The sequence below is a fragment of the Corvus hawaiiensis genome, chromosome Z (genome assembly GCF_020740725.1).
Source record: "Corvus hawaiiensis isolate bCorHaw1 chromosome Z, bCorHaw1.pri.cur, whole genome shotgun sequence".
In the NCBI taxonomy this organism is placed as follows: domain Eukaryota; kingdom Metazoa; phylum Chordata; class Aves; order Passeriformes; family Corvidae; genus Corvus; species Corvus hawaiiensis.
The window spans coordinates 72,334,042-72,359,938 of NC_063255.1; the positions used below are offsets into that span (position 1 = coordinate 72,334,042).

The window sequence follows — 25,897 nt, forward strand, 5'->3', positions numbered from 1 at the left end:
ACATGGTTTAGTGAAATATGCTGTGTGCCAGTGTAAAATTTCCACCAGTATCCTGAAGCCACTGGCCCATCCAAGCCAAGCACCCAGCATGCTGGCAACACACTCTATTTACTAACTGGACCCAAAGATTTAGAAATAAGGTCAGTGGGCATACTTCATGTATTATGTGGTTTCAAAAAGACGTTCAGAAAAAGAGGACCACCACTTGTTTAATGCCAGTGCATGATACAGGTATGCAACTAACTGAGTTTATGCTTAAAAAGAAACTAGTCCTTTAAAATTATATATAGTTGTGTGTATACTTGGTTAGGCAAAGTATTATTTCACCTATGTGCATCTACACACACTTACAAACACTGGTATATAGATAAATACATAAATACAAATTTCTCTTCTACTTTATTGAAACAAACTGAAGTTTTGGGGGGCTTTTCTTGCAAAGCACTGCCTTAGGAATAAGGATGTCCCTCATCTGCCCAGGGCAAACTTACATTAACCTCCACCATCAATCAAACTAACGTGTCTCTGTGTGGAAAGTGCATGTGTATTGTTTGTGTGGCTGGTGTCAAGCTTGTGACAGATAGAAGTGTATATAATTCTAGGGGTAGGAATAACCTGAACAACTTAAGTTAAAATTAGGTAGGTATGTAGCAAAAGTATTTGCAGTAGTGGTATACATGTTCATTTTATGTGTACCTACGCACTGCTCACATGTTGTATTAAAGCCTCAATAATTAAAATTAACAGTTAAATAAACAAAACATGTCAGAAAATATTGCCCACGTATCGTTTAGTACATACCCCAAAGAACAGATTACCAAGATTTTTTTCTCTTATGCTATTTGAATATCAAGCAACATTTTCTTTGCATATGAAATAACATTAATTTTTGCTCTTTGTTGTATGCAGATCCTTTAATTAAAATTCACTAGTTATACATAAGTATTATAAAGCTTTTACAATTTAGCTGATTTAAATGGTTTACTTATGGATAAACAATAGAATTTATTCTTTTTCTTTAAAATAATTTTCAGATCTTTCCTAAAAATTTGGAGTCTGAAAATCAAAGATGTTCTCTAAGTAAATCTAAATGCAAGGATAGTGCACTTACATTGGCTATATTTATAAATTTATTAACAGCACTCTTCTACAGAAGACACTAGGATGTTCTCTCACTGTCTCTACCTATGAATTTGAAACTCTCTGCACCTTTTTACAATTGTGATTTGGTGAACATGGTCTAATTAATGTGTCTGATACTGTTTGCAAAAGAGATCATCTGAGTAATACATGCCTCATTTTAGTAAACTTCCTAAGTGTTTGTTTCAGCACTGCTGCTCACTTCCCACTGAATGGCTACACCTAGCTAACATCATCACAAAAGCACATCATTAGAAAGCACCAGGCAGACCAGGAAACCAAAATCAAACAAAGAGCATCCTGCAGTCTGAGATGAAATACTGTTTGTGTTACCAGGAGGAAATAATAACTTTAATGAGAAGGTTTGGTACCACAAAATTCCCACTCCTGACATCAATGTATATTTGTATTATTAATTGGGTCAGTGACCATTAGATAATCAGTCACTCTGAGATGTGCCAACTGCTGTCACATGTCTCTGTCATTGGCCTGTTAGGGTTGCTGCTGCCTTGGTGGATCTTGTTGCATGTGTTCTGTGTCGTGTACTAATTTACATGTCTCTGACGAGCATCTTCTGCTTCTGTGCTCTCCCCTAGCCTGCCACGGTCTTCTTCCACAGTAGACAGAAGAATCGGAAGGCAGGAGGGTCATGTTCAGCAGATTACTCACTGTCATCTTTCTTGTAAAAATCACCATCTGTGTGATTTTTGGACCCTTGTAATTTCACTGGTTTTGTTCAGAAATTTGTAGAGATCTACAATGATTTCACTCTCAGAAGTAGTGGAAGTAATTTGCTCTATTCTTATTCCTCCCTGTCTCTTTCTTCTTAATAATAAAAACCAAAAAGTCCTTAAACAAAAATTGCAGCTGTGCATATCTGGAAGTTATACCTGAAGCATGTCATGTAAGGCTGTGTGATCTGAAAAATTCATGGCTGTCAAAATAATTTTTTCTATATTGCTGGTATTCCCAGTTTTAGTAGTTACTTTCTGGATTTTACTTAGGAATCTTTTCTTCTTCATCACTTGTCTTCAAAGTTTCAAATGAACTTTTCTTCAAGCCTTAAAACTGTGCAGTTGTGACTCTGCACCTCCAAGGAAAATCATATTTGTAAAGTGATTTCCATAACTGCAGATGAATCATGTGTTCTAATATATGAGTGCAGAAACCTTGTGACAGCATTGAGAGAAAACCCAGGTGATTGCTCGAAAGGAATCCCTTAATGTTAAATGGAAATTTATTCTTCTGTGAAGAATGGCTTTATAAAAATGGCATAATAGAATATCTCCATATTTTTCATTTAAGAGAAGTAATCTTTTTAGCTTAGTGCTTTTTCATTGAGTTTTTCAGCAGTAGCCAGTGTTCCAGTTGTTGCAGTATCTGATAGTCAGAGAGAATGAGGATTTGTTGCTGCTACACACTGGTTCTGCCCTATTGTGTTTTAGTGCTGACTCATTGAGGTAATTAGGCCAAAATTGTTGACATTCAGTGTTGGAGATTCAGACTTACTTGCAATTCTAGAGATAGAAGGTGATACACATCATTCTCCTCTGTAGTTTTAGTTCATCAGCAGTGAGTAAATGTTTCTGAATTGGGAAGAGCTAACTTTATATGAAAGGAGGTAGAACTGACAATTAACACAGGGGTATTTTTTCCCTGTTACTTCTTAAATATGTTTTACTTGAGAAGCAAGCTTTTGTGAAGTACTGTATTCTCATTGCAGTGTCACCAAAGTACAAGACTGTAACTCAGAAGTGAAATGTGAAGCAACTTTTGGTATTGATGATCAGTGAAAGCAGCACTTTTCAGAAGCCAGCATTCACTATATTTTTAGATTCCTTTGGAATAATTCTGTAGGAAAAATACTAGGGCCTTGTTTGGGCCCAATATGCCTGGGAGGGTCTCCTTGCCGTGCACGGTATGGAGCTGCAACTTAAGCCATTCCAGCCAGACTTTCTCACTGATGCCACAGAATCACAGAATGGTTAAGGTTGGAAGGGACCACTGCAGGTCATCTAATCCAACCTCAGTGCCCAAGCAGGTCCCCATATTATTCCATTATGTCCAAATGGCTTGTGAGTATCTCCAGTGAGGAAGACTCCACACCCTCTTTGGACAGTCTGTTCCAGTGCATAGTCACCCACACCCACACCCACCTCTTCAGGTGTAACTTTCTTTGCGTCAGTTTCTGCCCTCTGCCTCTTAAGCTATTGCTTGGCACCACTAAGAAGAGATGTCCCTTTCTTACAAACATGAACAAATTTAGAGTTAATCAGTGCTTGCTTTTCATACTTTTGTCTTGAGCAGCAGCGAAACTTGTTGATAAGCCTTATGTGATTATAACATCAATTAGTGCTGGAGAAAGTACATGTGATAAATTGCTAATTCAGTTTACTGTGCATCTTGCTGTGTAACTGAGCTGGGGCTGAAGAGCCTATTAACCCAAATTATGCTAAGTGCTCCACTGATTTTGTGCTAGATGTCAAGGGCGTGTAAAAGAAGGAGCTTGCTTGTAGCCAAGTAACACGAAAGGCTCCGTGACAAAGCAGCATGGTGATCCCAGCGTCCTGACTCCTGCTCCCCTTAGTGCCTCCAGCTGGAACTGCTGAGGTCTCACCCAGTGTAATCATGGCAGTGCAATTTTTTAAGATGGGAACTATGAGACAAAAACATCATAGACACATTGACATCTCTTATAAAATGGGGAGCTTATGCATAAGTAGGTGAGATACTATTAATTTTGCTGGAAACTTAGGCATTCTAAAATAAACTTACAAATATATTTTGAGGTCACTTCACACTTCCTAAAAAGGTTTGGCTTTTTTCTTTCACTTAGTAAGAAAAAACAAGCGCTGACTTTTTATGGCAAGCCTCAGACTGATTGCTTTTTGAATAGCTAAATTAGATAGCTTTGGATATGGAGGATATGGAGAGCTTTGCAGAGAAAAATACCACGGCTATAACAACACCAAAGTTGATTTTGACTTCACCTACCTTTTCTATTTTACAAGCTGTGGCTTTTAGGCTGATCTTAACTTTACAAAAACTAAACAGAGCTTTATTATGTATCATATATTTAATATTTGCTACTGTGTTTTCTTCTGCCTCTAATGCATAAGCATGTTTTCCTAACTCAGCTGGTTCTTTTTTCATTAGTTCTAGCAGCATATATGTAAATCTTTATTTTGTGTACCATAAAAGGTAGTGAGGTTTTCCAGATTGAGTATGTATTCTATAAAATTGGCGATTGTCATGTGTTAGCCTTTAAAATTTTGTTTCAAGAAAGAAGGAATGATCTTACATCTCCTGCTCATCCCCAGATGCAACATACTTCAGTGGACATTTTTTGCTTGGAAGGGGGGCCTATGCTTGGTCTTACAGGCTGTAATTTCAAATTCTGGAGCCAAAATCTGTAGCTGAATAAGGGGATTAACTGCAAAATTAATTCTGGGAATATGCAACACTTTTGAAAATCAGGTGTTTTTATTTAGCTGCCTCCCAACTGATGTTGCTATCTAATGTGACATCCCAAGTCAGAGCCACAATGTTTTAATGGAAGAGGAATCTTTCATTCCTCAATCTGCTGAAATCAGACTTACTTCCTGCTCCTCTGGTCTTCAATGGGAATTTTGCCAGTAAGAAATGCAGGACTTGGCCCCAAGTTGGTTACATAATGAGGTATTACACGCTTGTGAAAGTCAATGACAGCACAAGGTTCATTGCCCTATTTCATAAAGGCACTGAAATCTACTTACAGTTGTCGGCTCAGTGAGAGTTTATTAAGGATGCAAAATCTCATTGGAATGTATGCTTTCTGTTTGAACAGATGATACCGTACATGAGTCAGCCGAGCCTTCCCGTGGCGAGAATGCGGCACAGACACCAAGGATACCCAGTCGGCTTTTGGCAACTCTATTGTTCCTCCTGGCAGTGCTTTTGATATTATAGCACAGTATGCTCCAGCAACCTGTCACAGAAAATATCAGGGTCTTGGAACATCAAAGATCCACCTAAATGCTCATCCCAGGAAAGGGACTTTATTGTTTTTGCAGATGTCAAATTGTTATTTTTCCCTTTTCTTCTCCCTTTTAGCCTGAACTCAGCAAAAATTTGAAGGGGATAACTAGCTTCAGCACCCACCCCTACCTACCCTGTGACTTTCTTAACCCCTCCATATAAATAAAAGGACTCCAAATGAAAATGCCAAACTATAATAGTGACACTAGTGATTCTTATTTTCCTCTGCATTCTCCTTTAAGAAGTCACCTCTGTTAGCTCACTGTGTCATCCATATGTGGACGAGGAAGTGTAGTGGCAGATGCAGTCAGTGAGGAGTGAGGAAAGTGAGTGAAAACCTGGGAGAGTCTTTCTCTGTGATACAATATTTATGCCTTCTCATTCAGCACTGTAAGATGGTCATGCAAGGCATTGTGTCACCATGTCAGGACTGGAGGGGAGATGTTAAAACGTAATATAACACCATTTCCTCCAGAAGTTTCTAAATGAACAGGCTTCTGAAAGGGGAAGATGATGTTTCTTATAGGACTGTCTTGAAACATCTTTGACAGTAAAGTTTGTGCTCACAAATAGAAATGCTGTCTTTGGTGAGAGGAAAAAGTTAGAATTTAGGAATGTTAGCACACAGCAGGCAAGGTCAGATTTAGGAAACTTCACTGGGGGTGTGAGTGCCTCTGTTATTTCGTTTTAAGGGGATAATGCACACCGGATTATTTTATTTTAAAACAAATCACCGTGGTGCTAAAATTTTTTCTTGAAATGCAGAGGCACTTTTGAGAATAAAGTGACCTTCCCCAGCGCTGACTTAGTAGCTGATGGCCTTGGATGCTGCTCTGGGTGTTAATACATGCTAAAAGAGGACATCGGTGGCCAGAGGAAACATGTTTGGGACACAGGATCTCCAGTGTGCTCTTGATTTGTCTCTCCTGTAAGTTCCTAAATCATGGGAATAAATCACATGTAGAAGAAGCCAGGGCAGTCTAATAGCGTTGTTTGGTGGGGGGAAAGAAAAGAAGTGTGGAATATGAATTCAATGTTGATTTTTTATCTTTTCCCCTTCCAGTACAGTTTGAAGAGTAGAGGAAACGTGTTTATCAACTGGAGATAAACTAGATGGGCTCCCAAAGACTTAACAAAATATTTTTTTAAAAATCCACTAGAATAGAAAATACATTATTTAGATATACTTTATGCTGAGAGTGAGTATATATGCTTGTCCTATTTAAACATGTGAGAGAAGCAGTAACCCTTGATGCAATTAGGAAATGGGACTGTCTTGTTTGGTGAAATTAGGAGTGACCCTGTTTAAGGAATCTGAGCCTTGGCTAACAAAACTTTAAAAAGTAATTTGCCAGGAAGTGCAAGCCTTGGGGTATTTTTTGGCTAGGTTGCCATGAAATTTGGACTGCTAAGCATAATAAGTGAAATTTCAGACCCAGACTGAAACAGAGCTTTTCTGACAAAAACTGTGGTAATTAAGTTAAATGTGAACCAAAACATGGAGCATATTCAAGCAAAACAAGATTTTTCTATATTAATTATCTGTCTGTCATTACAAAATTGAGTGATGCCATTAGTGGACAGCACTTCATAGGCTTTTTACTTTTAAATGAAGAAAAGCCTTCCAGAAGTTGAGGCAGGAGAGGGGAAAATAAATTTGAGATGTAAAAGGAGGTTTTATGCATTCTGAGCTATGACCTGGGCTTGCCTGATACCATACATGTTCATGAATGCAGGGCCTATACTTACAGGAGGAATGCAGGAAATTTGCTCTTAGTGTGAAGTGCACAGAATAAAGATACACAGTCCAAACAGTGAGGGAAGTCATCATCTCATTACAGGCTGTCTGGTACTTTGCTCTCTTTAATGTGTATATACTTGATACACACACTAATACTTCTTGTAGGTAGGAATTAAAAAAGCTTTGGATGAGGTGAACTTAATCAGAATGCACCTTATCAAATGGATTATTAACCAGAGTACAGATAATATTGCATGATGTGTAACCATATTAAAATAATTTATAGCAATTGCAGGCAATCATGCCAGTAGTGCAAATTTGATGTAGAAATGGTCATCCTTTGTCTCTGAATGGAGTTGAAGACATACATTCACCTACAGTAAAGGATTGTCACTAGTGTTACTCCTGGTGAAACTCACTCCTTCATATTGTCCCAGAGCCTTGCTGTGTAGGTGAGGGACTACACAAGCGATGATCCCCAGGCTGCTCAGCATGGCTGGGAGTAGCGTTCCAGGCACTGCCAGTTGGATACTTGATGGCATTAGGCAATCCCAGTCATACCAAGTACATAAATGGTGGGCTTTGTGTTGCGTTGCAAACCTCTGGACACTTTAAATGCAGATGTTGCTGAAAATTAAGATTTTTGCTCCCTTACCCTTCATCTGCCTCAGCTCAAGTCTGAGGTACAGATTCTCCCCAGTCTAGGTGGGTTACTTATGCCCATGACCTGCACTTCTGGCTGCCAAGGGCATTGCAATGTGAAGCAGGCAAAATAGGGATCAGTCAGTTTAGTGGATACTGTGTATCCTTCAATAGACAAGGTTACATTTCGTGTTAGTTTAGAATATTGTTTTGTACTGTACCTACCTGGATGGCAAAGGAAAGACAAGTAAAACTTAAAGCTATGTTCTTTAAATTCTGTATTATTAGCAACCTCTGTTGTATATAGTGTTTGATAATAAAGTATTAATTTGATTCTTATGTCTTTTGTAAGTGAGAACAATAGACTTTCAGGATATTAAAATCACATGTTGATTACAAGACAGAGCTTTGAAGCATCAAGTGTGATCATGGCTGAGAACTGAGAGACAAGTGGCCATGACACTGCAGCATACAGGACTCATCTTTGAAAATTGTTCATCTGTTGCAAGACTTCACAATGTCAAGACCTGGAACAACATGACTTTTGATGATCAGTGTTTTGTTCTCAGTGTTTAAAGGTCTTATGTTGGAGCCCTGTGATTTCTGTGTTAGTTTTGTTCTTTTGTATCGTGTTTGTTTCTAAAAAGACTTTGGGGATATAACAACTTTTCTGTTATTTTGTTTGTTTCTTTCTTTTTAATTTGTATTTTTTTCCCTCCTGCTTTCCTTCTGGATTTGTTTCCATTAATAGTTTTTTCCAGAAAGGATCTTGCCAGTGTCATGTGCGATATATGTATGTACTTGGTTCCAAAAGAACTAGAAACAAATTTGGGAGGTACTGAGAGTAGTTGAGTAGATTGTTTCCTTTCCTCTATAATTGTGGAAGGAAAATGGTTGTATTTGTACCTGTTGATTCCCACCCCTAGCCCTCAAAACTGAACTTAATCCATTGCCTTACGAGTGCAGTGGTTCAGTCACTTTCAGAGGTTTAGAGTGTTAACTCTTCCCCTCTTTTCATTACACTTGGATTTTGTAATCACCAGTTTTAATGTACAACCCTCCACACTTCTCTTCCCTCTTCCTGCCCTGCCTCCTCCCCCACCCTCCTCCTTTTTTAATTTGGAGCTGTGAATGGGCAGATCTGTTTCTGGTCTGGCATCACTGAGTTTTTCCCATGCATTTGCCCTCGAGCTTCTCAGATGTGAGACAAATCTCCCTACAATAGGCTTGCTGCCATTGTCTGTACAGTTTAATAGATGCTGGCATGTTGGAGGTTACCCATGAGTGTGCGAAATCCGCTTACCATGCTTACTCTTGACACCCCATTGAAGACACTCATTGTGTATGCATCTGGGTATGAAAGTCCAGCTCAGTGTGGTCCTGTGCTTGTACTGCCCTGCTTTGCAGTTTCTTTGCACTTATTCATTGAGTGCTGTTTTTGAAATGCTTACATTATATAAACTTAAAAGAAAATGTTAAAAAAAACCCACCCAAACCCCCTGCCCCATAAGATCTGTATTTGTATATACACGTGTCCGTACAATTATACTTAAATAAAATTAAAGATTTTCATCATTTTAATTGGTTCTTTTAGACTACATTTTTGTTTAATTAACTGTCTTTTCATTTTGTGGGCTGTTTTTTAGTTTCTACCTTACCCAGAAGCATAGAATGGTTGGGGTTGGAAGGGACCTTTCAAGGTCTCTAGTCCAATGCCCCTATAATGAGCAGGGATATCTTCCACTAGATGAGGTTTCTCAGAGCCCCATCCAAGCTGACCTTGAATGTTTCCAGGGGCACGACAGGCAATGAGATGAGTATGAGTGGGAAAGGGTGAAAAATGTGCGCCATGGGCACAACAACTGAGTACCTAGAGCTGTAACTACCAATATCCTAGCAGATCTCTGCCCTTCACTCTTTTTAATGTGTTTAAAGCTCTTCCACGTACTTAAGAGGGTAAGGAGTTATATTAGCCAAGTGCTGGTGCATTACATGTTTTCCATCATCACTTTGCCCTGCTCTGGGCCTCGCAAGCAATCTTCCTTCCCTGGGTAACAAATGCTTGTAGGGTGCAACTCTTGCTTCTTGAAGAGCAGAATCAGTCCCAGAGCTGTGCAAACAGGGCAGTTGCAGTCTGCCCCCTCTCCTCAAGATGTCTCTCATACTGGCAAAGAGATGAGGTTGGAACTGGCTTTGGAATATCAGCCATCTTTTTTTACAAAAAGTGCTCAGAGCAGCCAAGCCTAATGAATGGGAAAAGTTGACCAAGGGTTCATCCTGAAGGGAAGGGGAAGAAAAGTGGAAGCAAGAAACTGGATGGCTTTCCTTCCTTCCACCCTCCCCACAGAGGCTGATGCAGAGGCCTCTCAAAAAGTACAGGACTGTGTTGGTGTTGACATATACTCAGGTCTGAAATAGTTGTCTTTGGCAGTGTCTGCTCACTACTCATATGATACATTGAACCTGAGAATTTAGGTCGTAAAAGGTGGGGAGTACATACCAAAACCTGTAGTTCAGGCACTGTGCGTTCAAAACTGCTATAATTATACTGTGTTAGCATTAAACTCACAGAAAGCTTTTTATTATATTTAATTAGTTGACAGGGCAGCAAATACTAATTATAACTTACTATAACCTTCCTTAAAAATGAGAAGTGACAGCTTAGTGAGAAGAAAAGTGTGTCTGAGTATTTGATACAAAGAATTGATACACCAGATTATTTTTCCTCTCAAGCTGTGATGTTACAGCCAGGGCAGGGTTATAAGTGACACATGTTCAGTATGTTTTAACATAATAGCCATGTCCAGAAAATATCCTGCAGTCTGACACACTTAATAGCCTTTGCTCAGAAGACACTCTGCTTTTGCTAAGAATGGTATTTGATTTCATTTTTCTGCATTAGTGTGCACAATGGGCCTTTGTACTCCCTCATCTTCCCCTCTGCAGAATATTTCTGCTCACAGAGTACCTCTGAGGGCATTCTTAGGAATATCCAGGCATGTATCATACTGCTATAATACGGTTGTGTGCCAAAGTGGTTTCATTCATTTAAAACAAAGCTTTGATTTTTCAGGTTAGGGATGTGGTAACCAACTGGGATGGTTAAATTTTTTACAGGCTTTAACAGCACAGGAATGAAAAGTGCCTCCTTCTTATTTTTGTTAGCATTTGCCCTTCCTGGGAAGTTTAGTTTAAAACATGATGCAACTTTATGTTACAGGTGTATGCACAAGAGCCCAAACCAAGACGCAGTCTTCACTGTAAGGGCTGCAATGCAGACAGCTCTTATACATGACTATTTGTGTTTGTTTTCAACACATTTGATTTACTTCTGCTAATCCAACAACCTGAAATACCACCAATTTGAATTTCTGTTAAAATTTTCCCTTAGACCACATAGAAGCTTTTAAAGCAGTCTTTGTTAGATGAAAAAGTAACCTCTAAGGAAAATTCAAAAAGGAGAGATACTGCAAAAATGTGCTACGTAGGTTTTCTGTTGATTCTCTCCCCCCAGATAAATCTGTTAGCTGACTAGTACTGTCAGTCATATTTCATTTGGAAGGCTTCAAACCACAAGATAACTCTTGTAGCCACCAGCACATCTTGAAACACTCATTTTTTCTATGATGGTTCTTCACGCAAGTTCTCATGTCCTTTGATTACACAAGGTGGAGTATAAATATGAGAAATTGCAGGGTGGTAAGCTAGATATGTGTTTGGAGAGAAAGAAGAAGAATTTTCTGTTTTGCCTGGCACTTTGTGAATACATATAATGCATTCAAGATCAAGAGTATTGAGTGATTTCTAGATGCCTCTCCACCTTGTAATCTCTGAAGTCAGGGAAGGATGGAAGGTACCTCCTGTGGAATATACAAGCTCAAGAGTCACAGTTCTTGGACACAGCCAGTCTCTCAGTTCTTATGTTAAAAGCCTTCTCTCCCTAAGTGCTATTTTGTGGGGCTTGCCCACTTAGCAATATATGCTTTCCATATATAATTTTCTTCTAATTTTAACATTTAAACACATTTATCTATCCACAGTCAAAGTGCTGTTGGCAATACTGACGTTTTTGTCTGAATAGTATTTGTAAAAGGAAAGGTCGAGTAAACTGATAGGATACAGAAGGTATAAGTATTCCTCTGATCCTTGTTCTGTTGAGAACCAATTGTGCCTTTTGTTCTCATGTACTGTAAGTTACGGTGTCTCAACTAATTGCTTGACTAATCATTGACCACTAGTCCAAGAAGTTTATGAGGCTTTGTTTTTTCTCTCCTCTCTGCCACTTTACCTATATCTGAACAAAGGAATAAGAAGTCTAGAAACTGAACACAGCAGAAGCAAAGCATCTTTAGGTCTAACATGGCAACCCTGAAGTGGTACTGAAGTCCCAACCCATTTATACTTGGGTATTGGGAATAAATGGAGTGTTACATACTGCAAATGACAAGCTGCGATCCCACAGCAGCTTTCCTTGCCTGAGGAGGGTCAGAAGAATCAAGTCCTTGGCTGGGTGTGAATGCTTCAGTGGAAACTTGGCATGCTGTGCATTACATAGCACTGCGTGTATCCCAATGTTTCTGTTCATTACAATGAGGGTGGAGAAGGGGTGGGGAAGAAAGAGCTCATTCAGTCACAGATGGCTGAGCAGCAGTGGGGAGTATGCAGCAGACTTGAAGCTCAAAAAGTCGTTACTGGTGTAACTGTGTATAGAAGATTTGCTTATTTGTGGAATTTGTAAAAACATGAAATAGAAAACCTGGAAAGTGCCTGATTGTGTTCTCTAGTCTGTGCTTGCAGAAATTAAGAAAATATTTACCACTGATTCAGGCCAACATTGCTCTGTTTTGAAAACTCGCATTCAAAATGACACACCTCACCTTGCTATTCTAAACCAGGAATAACTTGGAAGTCTTGCGCTCTGCAGGCTCCTCCTGGAGCTGCTGCATGTGAAGCTGGGAGCTCAGGATTTTGATGAACCAGGCCCTCACGAGAGGTATCCCTCAGATACAGAGTACTCTGTGTAGCCGATGTTTTAATGGTAGTTTTTAGAATTTGTTTGGGGAGTAACTTGTTGTTTTATCTCTGCCATCGAAAAGATCTTCAAGCTGAAGCAGGATTGAAGAGTGTAGGTATAGTGACTTTCACAGGGGTGAATACAGCTACATTTTGATTTAGCACACCTGCACAGAGAAGAACGGCAGTTCTACCTTAAAAAAGGATTGAAAAAGAGTGTGGACCATACACAACTGTAATGGTTAGACATTAAATGTGAGGCAAAGCCGATAAACCCATGCAGTGGTGCTTATCATACTTTCTACTTTAGATTTACAATATCCTGGTTCTTGCACATAATTGCATTACAAAAGGCCTTGCATTCCCCTTGACACAGAAGCCAAGACAAGTGTGCATATCATCTTTCCTGGTGAATTCATGCCCGTTTTGTTGTTGTTTGTTTGATTACTTATTCTGCATTTATTTGCAGGTAAAAAGAAAGGAAAACTCATGCATGCTTCCTGTGCTCTGGTCTCATTAGCCAGATTTCCTCAAAACTCTTGTACTCCAAAGAAGTTTTGCCAAGCAGTTAAATGAAATGCACATGGTATGAATATTTATGCTGCTTTAATGATTGGATTTTTGCATCCATGAATAATAAAGGTTTTAACAAGAACAGATAACAAGATTGGCACAAAACAGTGAAGTGGTTAATATAGCAACCTCTCTGTTGCAGGATTCCCCTGAGAGCAGCAGACTGAGCAATCTCCCTCCCCTTCCTCTTCCTCTATCACCAGAATTAGTCTAATGGGACATGCAGATCCTCCAGATAGCTTTGCAGAAAGCAGGTGTTTTATCTGCTACTGGTTCTATATCCGCCTCTTGCATGCTTGCTTTGAGGAAGCTCAAGATTTTTGGCTAAAAAAGGACCTTCAACTTCTGAACACGGTTTTTATTTCAGATGCTCTCCAGCAGCATTTGCATTTGAATCTGAAGCTGCACTTTGCTTAGTCTTTTCAGCAGCAACTGGCTGACAAGTGTTTGCATGATTCAGAAGTTTGGGGGCTGCAAGTCAAAGCAGCACGGTTTTCATGAGCTGAAGTAGGAAAGTGTAATCCTCTCAACTCCCTGTGCCAACTCAGTGATGCTGAAGGGCGATGCTTTAAGGTCTGTCTTTGGTGAGAAACAGGGAAGATGCAAGGTCCTGAAGACCACAGCATTCATTTGACTTGCCTATATCCATAGCTGCTAAAAGCCTGTTCTCTTCAGTGTCAGTGATATGATCTAAATTCATGATAGCATTGTGCTTGGAGGGAACAGTGAGCATTTTACCCTCTGCTGCTTTTTAGAGAAAGGTTTGTTGCATGTTTACTATACCCTGGTGTGCTGGAAGTGTGGGAGCAGGTATCAGGCGATGCACATGTAGATAAGCAATGTCAAACCAGCAAACAAACTCCCACTTAGAGGATATGCTCACCCTTTCTCTCTCAGCACCTCCCTGTACTGTCCTGTTGACAGCCTGCCTCACTGCCATCCCAGCTCAACGCAGGTGTTGGTTGGGATCCAGGGTAGCTACTCTGCATTCCATATTTTTATCACTTGAAGATGCCAAAAACCATTTGCCTGAACTTTCATCTTTTGCCAAACCTGTCCTTCAAGGCTGATTTCAGGGCTGATGGTCAAGGTTGCCTGCCACATTTTACTAAACGTCTTGTGAAGGTCAGGCCTCAAACTGGGCCACTGATGGCAGCCTTGCTCTCAGAGTAGGAGCTAAAAGATGCTTTGGGTGAGAGGTGGCCTGGAAAAGCTGCCTAGGGCTAGGTACTGCAGCCTAGATGAGTCAGGCAGATGATATCATAGATACTTGAGAGAAAAAAAGAAATTAAATAAACCCACTTTCCTTAAAAGAAAAAAAGGAAATAAAATTTAAAGCAAAACAGTGACTTGAAGTCACAGATGAATGCTGTTAAAAAGTTTTACTTAATTTTATTGATTTAATGGATGAATAATCAGGGAAATAAGAGAAGATTTTAATCTTAAGTGCCAATTAAAATATCCATCTTGACATCTTCTGAATGTACAGGTTTATTTGGTGTTACATCCAGCACTAATGAGAAGAGAAAAATCCTTCAGATTTTAAACAACTAAATGGCTTTTAAAATATTTTAATAACCTCCATCAAGGGACAATAAGCTTGCTATAAAGTAAGAAGATCCTTTTTTTCTGTGTGTTTATACATGACACACAACCAGTATCATGGAGCAAGTTATCCCTGACAGTATTATCTGGATGTCTTGTCACTCTTCTTGTCAACTGTTTGCTCCTTTTGCATCCTTTCAGTGAAAACTTGTCCCAGAAGCCACCATGGAAGCTATTTACTTTATTTTAAACATAATTAAAACAAGAAAATGGCAAAGGAGTAAATTAAAGATCTCAGGCACTACCCTAGTTTCAGCTCTTAGCCAACAGATAACTGTCTTAAATGTGGGGTTTAATACACTGAAGAATAATAAACCTCTTCTCTTTTGAGATGTAGTGCAGTTCCCTACCTGCTTCTGCTTATTTGCCCTCTTCTGAATAAAACATGAAGTCTGAAGAAGTTGCTGTGGGCAAGACTAGAATGAAAACACACATCTCTGCCATGTGAAGTACCTGTTGTATTTGCAGGAGCAAATGTAACCCAGGACAAGTCTTCATAATATATATCCCAGCATTAAATCTGTGATTGAGGAATTGCAAAATGATGGTTTTGGTAATGGAAAAAGAAAATACATGCAGACTTGCAATGAAATTGGGAGGAGTAGGGGTGGGGGAGATGGGAAGCAAAAGAATGTCCTAATTGGACGTCCTACAGAGAAATGAAAAAAGAGAACCACTCTTGTGGTGAAGCATCTGGGCGTGGAAGTTCCCAAGAAGAATTATCTGAAGGAGGAAGAAAACACACAGTGACTCACTGGGCAAGTAGCTTCCATTTGAAAAAATTAGGCAAGAAACATTAGCGTATCAGATTTGGGAGCTGTTTATATCAACACAATACACCACTTATTGCATATACAGAATGAGTGATACCAACTCTGGAAACTATCATGCCTCATCTAACCTCAGAGTATTCACTGTTTGACAAAAAGGGCAAGAGAAAAACACTGCAAGTATTTGAAATCTAGCAATAAACAGAGAGGAACTTTCTGAACTGGTCATCTGGTGCTGTGCCGTGATCCCTGGCTTTAAACTTCTCATGTGTCTTCAACTAAATTAGGAGAGAAGGTAGTGTATCCAGCAGCAATTCTGTCTGGAGGGCATGCTGGAAAGAATCAAATTTAAACACTGTATCATCAAACAAAGTGTGTCGTATAAACAGTCCTAGTCCAGCTACTAACAAATACACTCACACACCACTGTGCTGTATGTACCCAGCTGTGTAATTTGTGTTTATTTTCAGGGAATTGTTAATTCTACCAGTAAGATGTAAAATAAAAACTTTGGGGCATATTTTGAATATTTTGAAACACAGTTGCTGAGTGGACTGGGAGCAAGAATGGGTAGGAAATCACAGCAGAATAAAGGAAATACATTGGTTATTGTGAGCCAGTGTAGTCTCTCCCTTTTGCCCAGCTCCAGCAACCAGTCACTTGGTCAACAAGCATGAGACAATTCCTGTCAGTAGCATTATGCTGCAGGAGAGGTGGCCAGAAGAGATTCTGTGACAAACTTGTTTGGGCAGGGCATAAGGTGTGGATACAAACATGTGGTTGAAAAGCCTTTGCGCAAGCTGACCTCATATGATAGACTGTTTTTAACACAGGAAGGTGACCATGGCTGTGGCAAAGTATATATTTCTCAGTAAATGTGCTCCAGGCTCTAAGGAACAGTGTAAACAGACTGTGCCAAGCCTGGCTATTGAACATAGGAAAGAGAGTCCATTTTGCCTAGAAAAGTTGGCTGCAACAGGATGTGAGCCCACTGGGGACATGCAGGTGAAGACAGAGGCAATAGTGATTCCATGGACTGCCAAGTTTCCAGTTCATCCTAAACTGGGATTTTCCCATATGAAGTCGGCCTGTCGCTCCACACAGAAACAGGGAGACAGGAAAACCCCCTAAGACAAACATATTTTAGCTTTACAATCAGAGGTCGGCATTGCTCCCTGGCTGGTTCCCAAAAAGATTTTAACATACTATTTTTCTGCTCCTTCCCCTCTACCCACACAGCCTATTTCTTTGAAACTCTTGATACACTGTAATTAACTTTGCTTTGGCGACATTTTTGTAATGGTGAAGGGAAGGATGGAGCATTTTGTCTAAAAGGTGGATATCCTCCAAATTAGAAAACTCTCCTTGTAAGATGTATGTTATGTGAGTAGAGTCACAGCCAGAAAAGGGCAGTGACAAATAGTGAGGTCTCTTTAAATGGCTCCTAGGCACTGTCTCTTGCCAGTCCAAAGATATGGGTTTTTTTTCTTAACCAGAATTCATTGACCTCTCACTGAATTTGTTTACACAGTGTGATTTCCATCAGATGGAAAGTGACTTCGTTTTCTTCTTCAAACCTTTTACTTAAGTATTGTTTCAAACTTAATTCTCTGCTGTCACATCACATGCGGCTTTTGCCAGCCCCATGTGCTAAGAAACCCAGCTGGGAGGTTAGACCACTTGTGACGCCTCACACTCAAAAACACTCATAACAAATCTCTCTAAAATATCCTGCCAAATGGCATCTTTGTAAATCTCTCTGTCTAACATCACAGAAGGCAGCAGACACCAGAAGCTCAGTGCGCAGAAGAAGGAGCAATCACTAGTTATCCACCTGAAGCAAACAAGTAACTCGGGGTGCTTTGCAGATCTGCCCACTTGTTTGGTTTTTTTTTTACATGGCAATATAAATCCTTTTCAATGACTGTTAGAACTTAAAACTTTGGAGTAATAGGAATGGCTGGAAGGAAAAAATTTAACTAAGAGTTTGAACAACAGTATATAATTCTACACTCTGTAGGCAGTCACATTAGGCTATTTTAAAATTAACTGCAATTTGCATAACATGTTTTACTGTTATAATTCCATGTCTGTATTTATAGCCATGTCATAACAATATAGGGTTTTCTTTTTATTTTTCACTTTGGCTGGAGTTTATGATGTGTATGAAAACTGAGTCTGTCATGCACTGTTTGTTCCAAAAACATGAACCAGATGAAGAGACGCTGGGATGTCCCAAGTTTAGAACGTTGTTCGATATGATAATTCCAGCCTCCAAGAATTAGCATCACCATCTCTTTTTGTTTGCCTCTTAACTAAACAAAGCAAACCTTTTGGAGTTGACTGGTAGTCTGAAATAGCCAACTATGTGCATGCACTCCAACTCTAAATTAAGGCTGGCCAGAAATCTGTTCAAACAACATGACACTTTTGTTTTTACATATTCATGAAGAAACAAAGAAGGCAGTGAATGCCAATGTCCTGCAGAAATAGTCAGCTATGAGGCCTGAAAATCACTACATGAACACACTGCTGCAGCAGAACAAACAGAAGAAAAGGTAATTTCACTGCATTTTTTATTTTGGCAGGATTTAAGCTCTCCCAGCACAGATACATCTTTGCTTTCCAGTAGAATTGCCACTTAGCAACACTTCTGAACCTCACATCAGCAGAGACGGTTGGACAGGAATTGCCAGAACAAAATTGTCAGAGGCCATGTGTGTGGAGGCTTCAAACTCCAAAAGCTCTACTGGGGAGACATCTCAGCCTGTCAGGACTTGAAGCATAAGCATATTGTAGTGAGACAGATGAAAATAATTTCTGATTGATTTGTGTGAAACTTTTACTTTGTCCAGCATGAGCCCAGCTATAAATATATGTTTCAAACAAATATATTCATTAACAACTCCATAGCTTGCTGTTCTTCAGCATTCCTCTGTTTGTCTACAAAAAACCCCCCAAAATCAACAAACAAAAGAACCCAAAACCAAACCCAAAACCAACCAAAAAAGTTATGAAAATGTTTCTAAGAAATTTTTGGTCCGTCTCTTCTCCATTTTTCTGAGAAGTAAAGTTGAGAAAATGTTAGTGTCACAAATGTGATGCTGGCAGGTTGATCTGCCCAATGGCAAGAGTAGATGTCAAGGTTGCTTCCTATTAGAGCAGCAAGTCTTCCAGACTGTGACTGATAAACACAGACCTCTCATCCTTCTTTGTTCACTGTCATCTTGATCATTCATGGGACAGATAGAGAACACGAAATGAAAGCAGACAGAACAGCAGAGATAAACAGGGAGGATATACATATTTTGTCAGGTTTGAATTTCAGCATCTGACCAATTATTCCTTGGATAAGTTCACGTATGATACAGGGCTCTGTGCCATCTGGCTGACTGGGATAACGGCAGCACTGCTGTGCTAGGGCAGCAAAAAAAAATGACCTGAACAAACCTTCCCAATGTTTTGGGGGCCAAGTATGTTAGACATGCCGCTGCTGTGTCCACACAAACACACCAGTCTGAACTGTCCTGTTCACAGCTATATCCCTATGCTCTACTCCTATGAAGAAATGCTTTTTGTTTTCTACAGTCTTTTGTTACTGGAATAAGCCAATTTGGTTCTGGCAGAAAAGCCTTGGGAAACGAGGTAAACAAAGTTGCCTGCAGGTCATTATCCCTCTGTGTTAGATGATCATTTACATGTACCAAGGTATATGCATTTTTGTGGAAGCAGTCAAGCAGAGGAGGCAATAGCCACCTCTACTTCCTGTTTCAGTGCTACTTTCTTAGCTAATGAGGTGTGTGGAGAGAGAAATTAAGTAATTTCTAATGTGCAATTCAAATATTGGGCCAAAGTCCGTCCTTCCTTCCTTCCTTCCTTCCAAAATGAAAAAAGAAACCCTGCCAAGTTCGAACAAGCCCAGCTGGGGATTAGCCAATGGAATACAGTGCAGCAGGCACCAGACCTTTCTAAGAACCCAGCATCTCCTATGATCTCACTGACTTGCTCTAAACTTCTTTGGGATGGTTTGACCAGCTGTGGTGGTTTGACATTACCTGGACACCAAACGCTCACTAAAGCGACTCAATGCCCTCTTCAACTGGATGGGGGAAGAAAAATACAACAAAAGATTCATGGGTTGAGGTCAGGGCAGGGAGAGAGATCAGTCACCAATTGCCATCAGGTAAAACAGACTCAGTGAAATTGACTGAATTAAGTGCCAAACAGATCAGAGTAAAATAGTAAGAAATAAACCCAAATCTTAATACACCTTCCCACACCCCTCCATTATTCCTGGTCTTACCTTAGCTCCCAAATCCTATACCTCCTGCCTGCCAGTGGCACAGGGAGAAGGAAATGAGTGCTACAGTCAACTTACCACATATTGCTGCTCCTTCCCCCGACACTATTCCTCTGCTCCAGCATGGGGTCCCTCCCGTGGGAGACAGTTCTCCATGAACTTCAACATGAGCTCTTCCCATGGGCTATGGTTCTTCAAGAACTGCTCTGATGTGGGTCCCTTCCACAGTGTACAGTCCTTCAGGAACAGCCTGTTCCAGCTTAGGACCCCACAGAGTCACAAGTCCTTCCATGAAACCTGCTCCAGTGTGGCTTTCTCTCTCCATGGGGCTCCTCTCTCCATCCCTCTCCTGCCGGGAGCCTGCTCTAGCATGGGCTTCTCCAGGGTCTACAGCCTCCTTTGGGTATCCACTTGTTCCAGTGTGGGGTGTCCATGGGCTGCAGGTGGCTCTCAGCTCCCTGTGGATCTCCCTAGACTGCAGGGCACATCTGCCTCACCATTGTCTGCACCACGGGCTGCAGCTCTGGCACCTGGTGCACCTCCTGCCCCTTGTTTTTCCCTGACCTTGGGGTCTGCAGGACTGTTTCTCTCCCAGCTGCTTCTGCACAATAACTTATCCCCCATCTTAAATTTGTTATCCCAGAGACACAGCTACCATCACTGATAGCCTCAGCCATGGTCAGCAGTGGGTCCATCCTCGTGCCAGCTGGGATTGGCATCAATGGACAGGGGAAGTTTGTGGCAGCTTCTCACAAAAGCCATCCCTTTAGGCCCCTTCTCCCCTTCTGTGGAAACCTTGGCGCACAAATTCAATCCGCCATCCACCACTGCAAGGGAAGAGTATGAGTATTTCAGGGCATAATGTGACAGGGTACTGAGAATGCTGTCCACAGATTCAGCCTAAAGTTCGTAACAGATGTTCCTGTCTGACCCTTGCCACTATGGCATTGCTTATGATAAAAATTACAATTTGAAAGTCTGAGGAACTTGCTACGCCAAACTGCTGAATACAGTCTGGTTCCTCTTCCTTACCTTCCTCTCACATAGGATTGTGTGATTTTTTTATTGTGCGAACGCTGAACACTGAGTGGATTCCCTGCATTTTCTGAAAACTCCACTATGGCACTAACTGCAATGTCTTTTGTTTGCCTTGAAATGGTTTGAGGTGAGGAATAGATGCAAGGGAAGGAAAAGTACTTTTTTATTCAGCTCATGTCTGAAAAAGTTGTCCTATAATGTATGTACCTGCCCAGTGTCAGCTGGTGCGAAAAATCCAAACATGAATGGTAATCTAAGAGCTGCAGCTTGGTGTAAATCTGTGTGCCAATGGGGTTCTATCAATTTGCCTTGATAAATATAGACAATTCTTCTATTTTTATGTCTTCTGCTGCCACTATAACTCTTAGATAGTCTGAGTGACCTTCGTGTTGTGGTAGGACAACTATTGAGGATAAAATTCCTCAGATGTACCAGAAAAACCTAAGAATTTTAGTGTCATCTCTGAGAGACAAACCTGCTTGAGGTGACTTCCAGCCATCAGTGTATCTGAGGTAATACTGGTTGAAACCCTCCCACTGCAACTACGTTCACAGGCTTGTAAAATTCAGCTCAGTTGTAGGGGATGGAACACTGTGAAATATGGTGCCAGAGGCACTAAACTGTTAACACAGATTAATCTTGCGGATATGAATTTTGAATTCATCTCATGACTCCTGAACAGCCAACAGGTGACATTAAGTCGTTAATGCCACAACAAGTGACATTAAGCTAAATATAACAACTTCTTCATAGTTTTAGATAGCAAATATACTGACTGGGTAAGATATTCAGAAATTGGAGGTGGCTGGGAGTAGAAACTTGAATACAATGTGTCAATTCTGTTTTGTTATTTGGGACACACTAAAAGATCTAAGGAGGTCATGTTTAAAAATAGAGTAATAAAATTAGTACAGTGCTGTCTACCCTGCAGGGCTGACATGACCTGACTTGATGAAGCTGCACATACAGAATGGCTTTTATTTTTAGGGCACTCTATCTGGGATAACAATGACTCTGCTGATAGTGAAACAGTGGGTATAGTTTGTCTTGATGGTGGCACTTATTCTTGAAAAGAACAGAAGAGCGTATTTAAGTTGTCAGGCCTTAATTGTTTCATTAGGTGGTGGTACCTTTTGTACAAAAGGAGCAACAGAGCTGCTGAAAGAAAGAATGATGAGCAGCAATTCTAGAAGGGCACAAAGGTGCTGCAGGAGTTACTTCTCTTCCCTTGTTTCTTCCCAGTTCATCTCTGACACAGAGAGAAGTTTCATTTTTTAACATAATGACTGTTATTAAAACCAGCTTGAACAATTTCATGAACACTGTGGTGTATATCTCCCACATTTTTAGAAACAAAAGAAACAAAAAAATTTCATGCCTCTGAATCTGGTTTTTGTGTTTCAACATCTAATTTTTTGATGACAAAGATGACTTGCACTTCTAAATATGTCTTTTGTCCTGTAGGATGCCAAAGTCTTTTTAGAGGCAAAACATATATGTATGAATCACTTCACTTACCCTGTGAAGTTTAACCAACACTGAGGTGTAAACTGTTTGACTGTGCAAAGCAACACAAGAAAACATCTTGAGCTAGAAAGAACATTAATCATATTCAAATGAAATTACTACAGAGCACCCACACACCTGAGAGCCCTAATAACACAGCCTCTAATTGGACAGTGGCACCAGTGTTGACCATCAAAGGTCTGAATTTACATTCTGTCTGAAAGGATGGCTTTGGAGTATACTTATGCTGCAAGAAGTCTGCACATATTTTTCCCTTCCTTGCTGGAAGGTATCCTGAGACAGATTTGATGGAAATCTTTCCCATTGTAAAATAGAGAAACACAGCTAACTTCTCGCTTACACAGACCCAGGAATTCAGAACCTCTCCAACAAAGAGCTGGTTGTATTTCATTACGAAATCTGATCCCAAAGGTAGGTGGTTATTCTCAGTCAAATTATTCCCCCCTCCAGAGTTTTTTCCTCAGCTATAAAGGGTGGAATGTGATTAATGTCTAGTCAACTGCTGCACTTGCTACTCTGGAGAAACTGAAGGGAGGACTTTTCACAGATGTCCTCCTTTATCCTCTGGAGAGGGGATGTCAGTAGCTTGGCTCTTTCTCCTGCGTGGGCTGTGCTTCTCTACCTTTTAAGATAAGTTAGCTGATTTGTTTTGCATTCCACTTTTTAATTAGTTCTTTTTAAGTAGGGAGGCATTTTCTTAGTCCACTTCCATTCTTATCTTCATGCATGCAGACATACCCACAGCCCAGTTATACAAGACTTGAGAGACCCTGGGTCAGATTCTCATCTATAATGAAAATTTGAATACATTGTTTCAACAGTGTAAATCTCTTAAAACCCTTCCTAGCATTCATCCTGCACTTGTCAGAGTACTGGGAAAGGCCTGATTGTAGACAAGAGTTTGGCTTTCTGGTACTTGAAGAATGATTTTAAAATCAGCTGTTTTTCTTCTGCTTGGTATGGTGTTTCTCCAGCCTGGTTTTGGTAATGGGTCTCCAAATAGACACAGGGGAAGAAAAGTTTGTTCTTCATCTGCTTTGGAGAGCAAGTAGAAGAGCAGAGTGCAAGACAGATGGAGGAATCCTGCAGCTTTCTACCAAATGCCCGCTTCTCACAGACTGAGACTCAGGGCATCTATTGATTTTAGTTCAGTTCCTCACAATTTAAAATCATGAGAGGTCTGAACAGAGCAAGGAGAAGAGGACATTCATCAAATGACATAAAAATTCTCTTGAAACCCTCCTCTGGGAGTCCTGTGCTTGAAAACAGGAATTTTTAGAAAGCTGCTGCAGAGAGGAAAGTAAGTAAAAAGGGGAAAGACTATTGCAGAGAGAGAAAATATGTCCATATACTACACTGGTATTACCTGTTGCATTTGCATGTACAGTGAAAGAGCATAGGAAAAGAAGGTGAGTTGCAAGAAGAGTTCTTAAATTAGTAATACAAGGTACTGGGCAGGGTTAGCTTTCTCTAATGAGCTTGCTACATACAAAAGCTGATGTTAGTGTTTTATAGCTCCCTCCACCCAGAGGCCCAAGCCATTAATTTTTGCTTTGAAGTTGGGTAGCAGTTTCTGCCAGGTGATTCACAATGATTCATTGTGTTGCCTAGACCAGTGTGATGCTTACTTGGTAATTCAAAATCTTCACAGTTCTTTATGCTTAAATGCTTAAAGTGTTGCGCCTTATTAAGGTCTTAGGTTTCTGTCTAAATAGGTGTGAGCATTATTTGGTAGTCAGATTACTCTTATTTATCAAAATGGTTCATGTTGTCCCATGATTAGGAAATGCTTTTGTTACATATCCTACATACTTAGTGTGTGAATCAATCTATAGGTAGTCCTAAGGAGATGATAAATATGCAAATCTATTGAAGTTCAAGTACTGGGAAAGGTGGAGAATGTGATGAGAGCTTGATATATATCAATTAGGCTTTTTTGTTCTTGTGTTCTCTCATTAAACAGAACAGAACAGAACAGAACGGAACACATTCTGTTCTGTTTACTTTGTTAATTTTGAACACCTACAATTTTTGGCTTTAAAATTATTCATTTAGTTTTGGACTCACTCTGCTTTTGTTCTGTGCTCTGAATTCTTAAAGGTTGTCAGAGGCTGAAAATAGTTCATGCCTCAAACATTGATATAAAGTTTTATTTATGATAAAGAAGCTACAAATGAAGCTTCCCTGAAGAGTGGGACTTTGAACTGAAAGTCGAACTGTTGATTAGGTAAAGGGAAACGCGTTGTTCAATCATCTCAGGCTGAGGGAAAGGCCAAAGCCAGCAGCTGCAGCTATCCCTGGCTGAGTTTGGGGTGGGGGGAGAGCACAGCTCACAGAAGCCAGGTTTACACAGACTCCCCCCAACCGAAGGGGGAGGAGGAGGTTTTGGGTGCATGGTGCAACCTCTGGTGAGAGGCAGTGAGCACCCATCCTCCAGTTCCACAAACTGGCCCAGCTGTGGAACCCCCAACCCCACGGCCACATGCACAGGACGTTCACGTGAGAGGCTTGGCCCCACAGGGCTGCACGGGATGCAACAGACCCAGAGTCTGCCGTGAGAGACTGACCCCACCCCAGGGGGACATGGCCGGACATGCCCACCCAGCCTGAGCATGTACACCCTTGGGACTCTGTGCCTTCTGGGGGCACCTTCGCCACCAAGAGACCAGCTGGAGAGGATCAACGAACAACATTGGGATCCACGGAGTGCTGATATTTCCCTTATTCTGTCCTGGTCACTCTTTCTGTCCCCCCCCACCTATCTTCTACTTCTTTCTTTCTTTCTTCCTTTCTTTCTTTCTTTCTCTCTCTCTCTCTCTCTCATATTTACCATCAAATAAAACCCATATTATTGTCACTGGCATATGGTCTCATTTGCACCTTAATTCAGGCAGAGGAATTTTTAAAGAACCTCAATAATAGGGTCTTAACAAGGGTTCATTTCAGAGATTTCTGAACTAGGTTCCTGTGCATTAGATCCTACTGTCCTTGTATCCTTTTCTTAGGATACGTAGCATGGGATTGATGTCCAGATTAAAATATCTGAGTTTAGCTGTCAGCAATAGCTTTTGAACAGTAGACCTAACGTAGGTGCCTACTGTAAGGTCCATGTGTTTTCTAGACTCTGTTGACTACATTCTCATTGACTACAGTGAGAGTCAACAGTGGGGTTTTGGACAGCAAGCCTTCTGCATAGCAGTGACTCAGAGTATTTAGCACTTTGTGCTTTGTGTCTTTGAGCCAAATCGTATTCTTAGGTGAAGGAAGCTGAAGGTTTGGCGGTTGATTGAGTTGTGTTGCATAAATATTTAGATACCCTAAAGTACCTAAGACATCTGCCTGAAGTGGTAGATGCAGCACATGAGGAGGCCTGCAGCCTTCTGGAGAGACAGATGGACGCCAAGTGGGATACAGCATCACATCTGACGTGGCACCAGACATCTAAGGGATGGCAACTGAGTCAGGGCCTTGGAGCCCATTCAAATAGCATCACTCAGCTGGCACTCCTTCTAGAACTAAGTGCCCTTGATC

The 25,897-nt window shown here is 40.6% G+C and overlaps 1 protein-coding gene and 1 long non-coding RNA gene across 5 annotated transcripts in view; both read left to right on the forward strand.

The window, feature by feature from the left end:
• The window catches only part of EFNA5 (ephrin A5), a 207,830-nt gene extending 198,709 nt beyond the window's left edge, over positions 1–9,121 (forward strand). For 3 of the 4 annotated variants that reach the window (XM_048291201.1, XM_048291203.1, XM_048291202.1), the window contains one exon: positions 4,967–9,121. In XM_048291201.1, the coding sequence (XP_048147158.1) occupies positions 4,967–5,088 (122 nt within the window). In that variant the 3' untranslated portion in view covers positions 5,089–9,121. The remainder of the gene's footprint in view (positions 1–4,966) is intronic. The other variant, XR_007200868.1, reaches the window with a different exon arrangement.
• Positions 9,122–22,549: 13,428 nt separating this feature from the next.
• The window catches only part of LOC125319402, a 36,343-nt gene continuing 32,995 nt past the window's right edge, over positions 22,550–25,897 (forward strand). The window contains exon 1 of the long non-coding RNA XR_007200719.1: positions 22,550–22,777. This is a non-coding gene — a long non-coding RNA (uncharacterized LOC125319402). The remainder of the gene's footprint in view (positions 22,778–25,897) is intronic.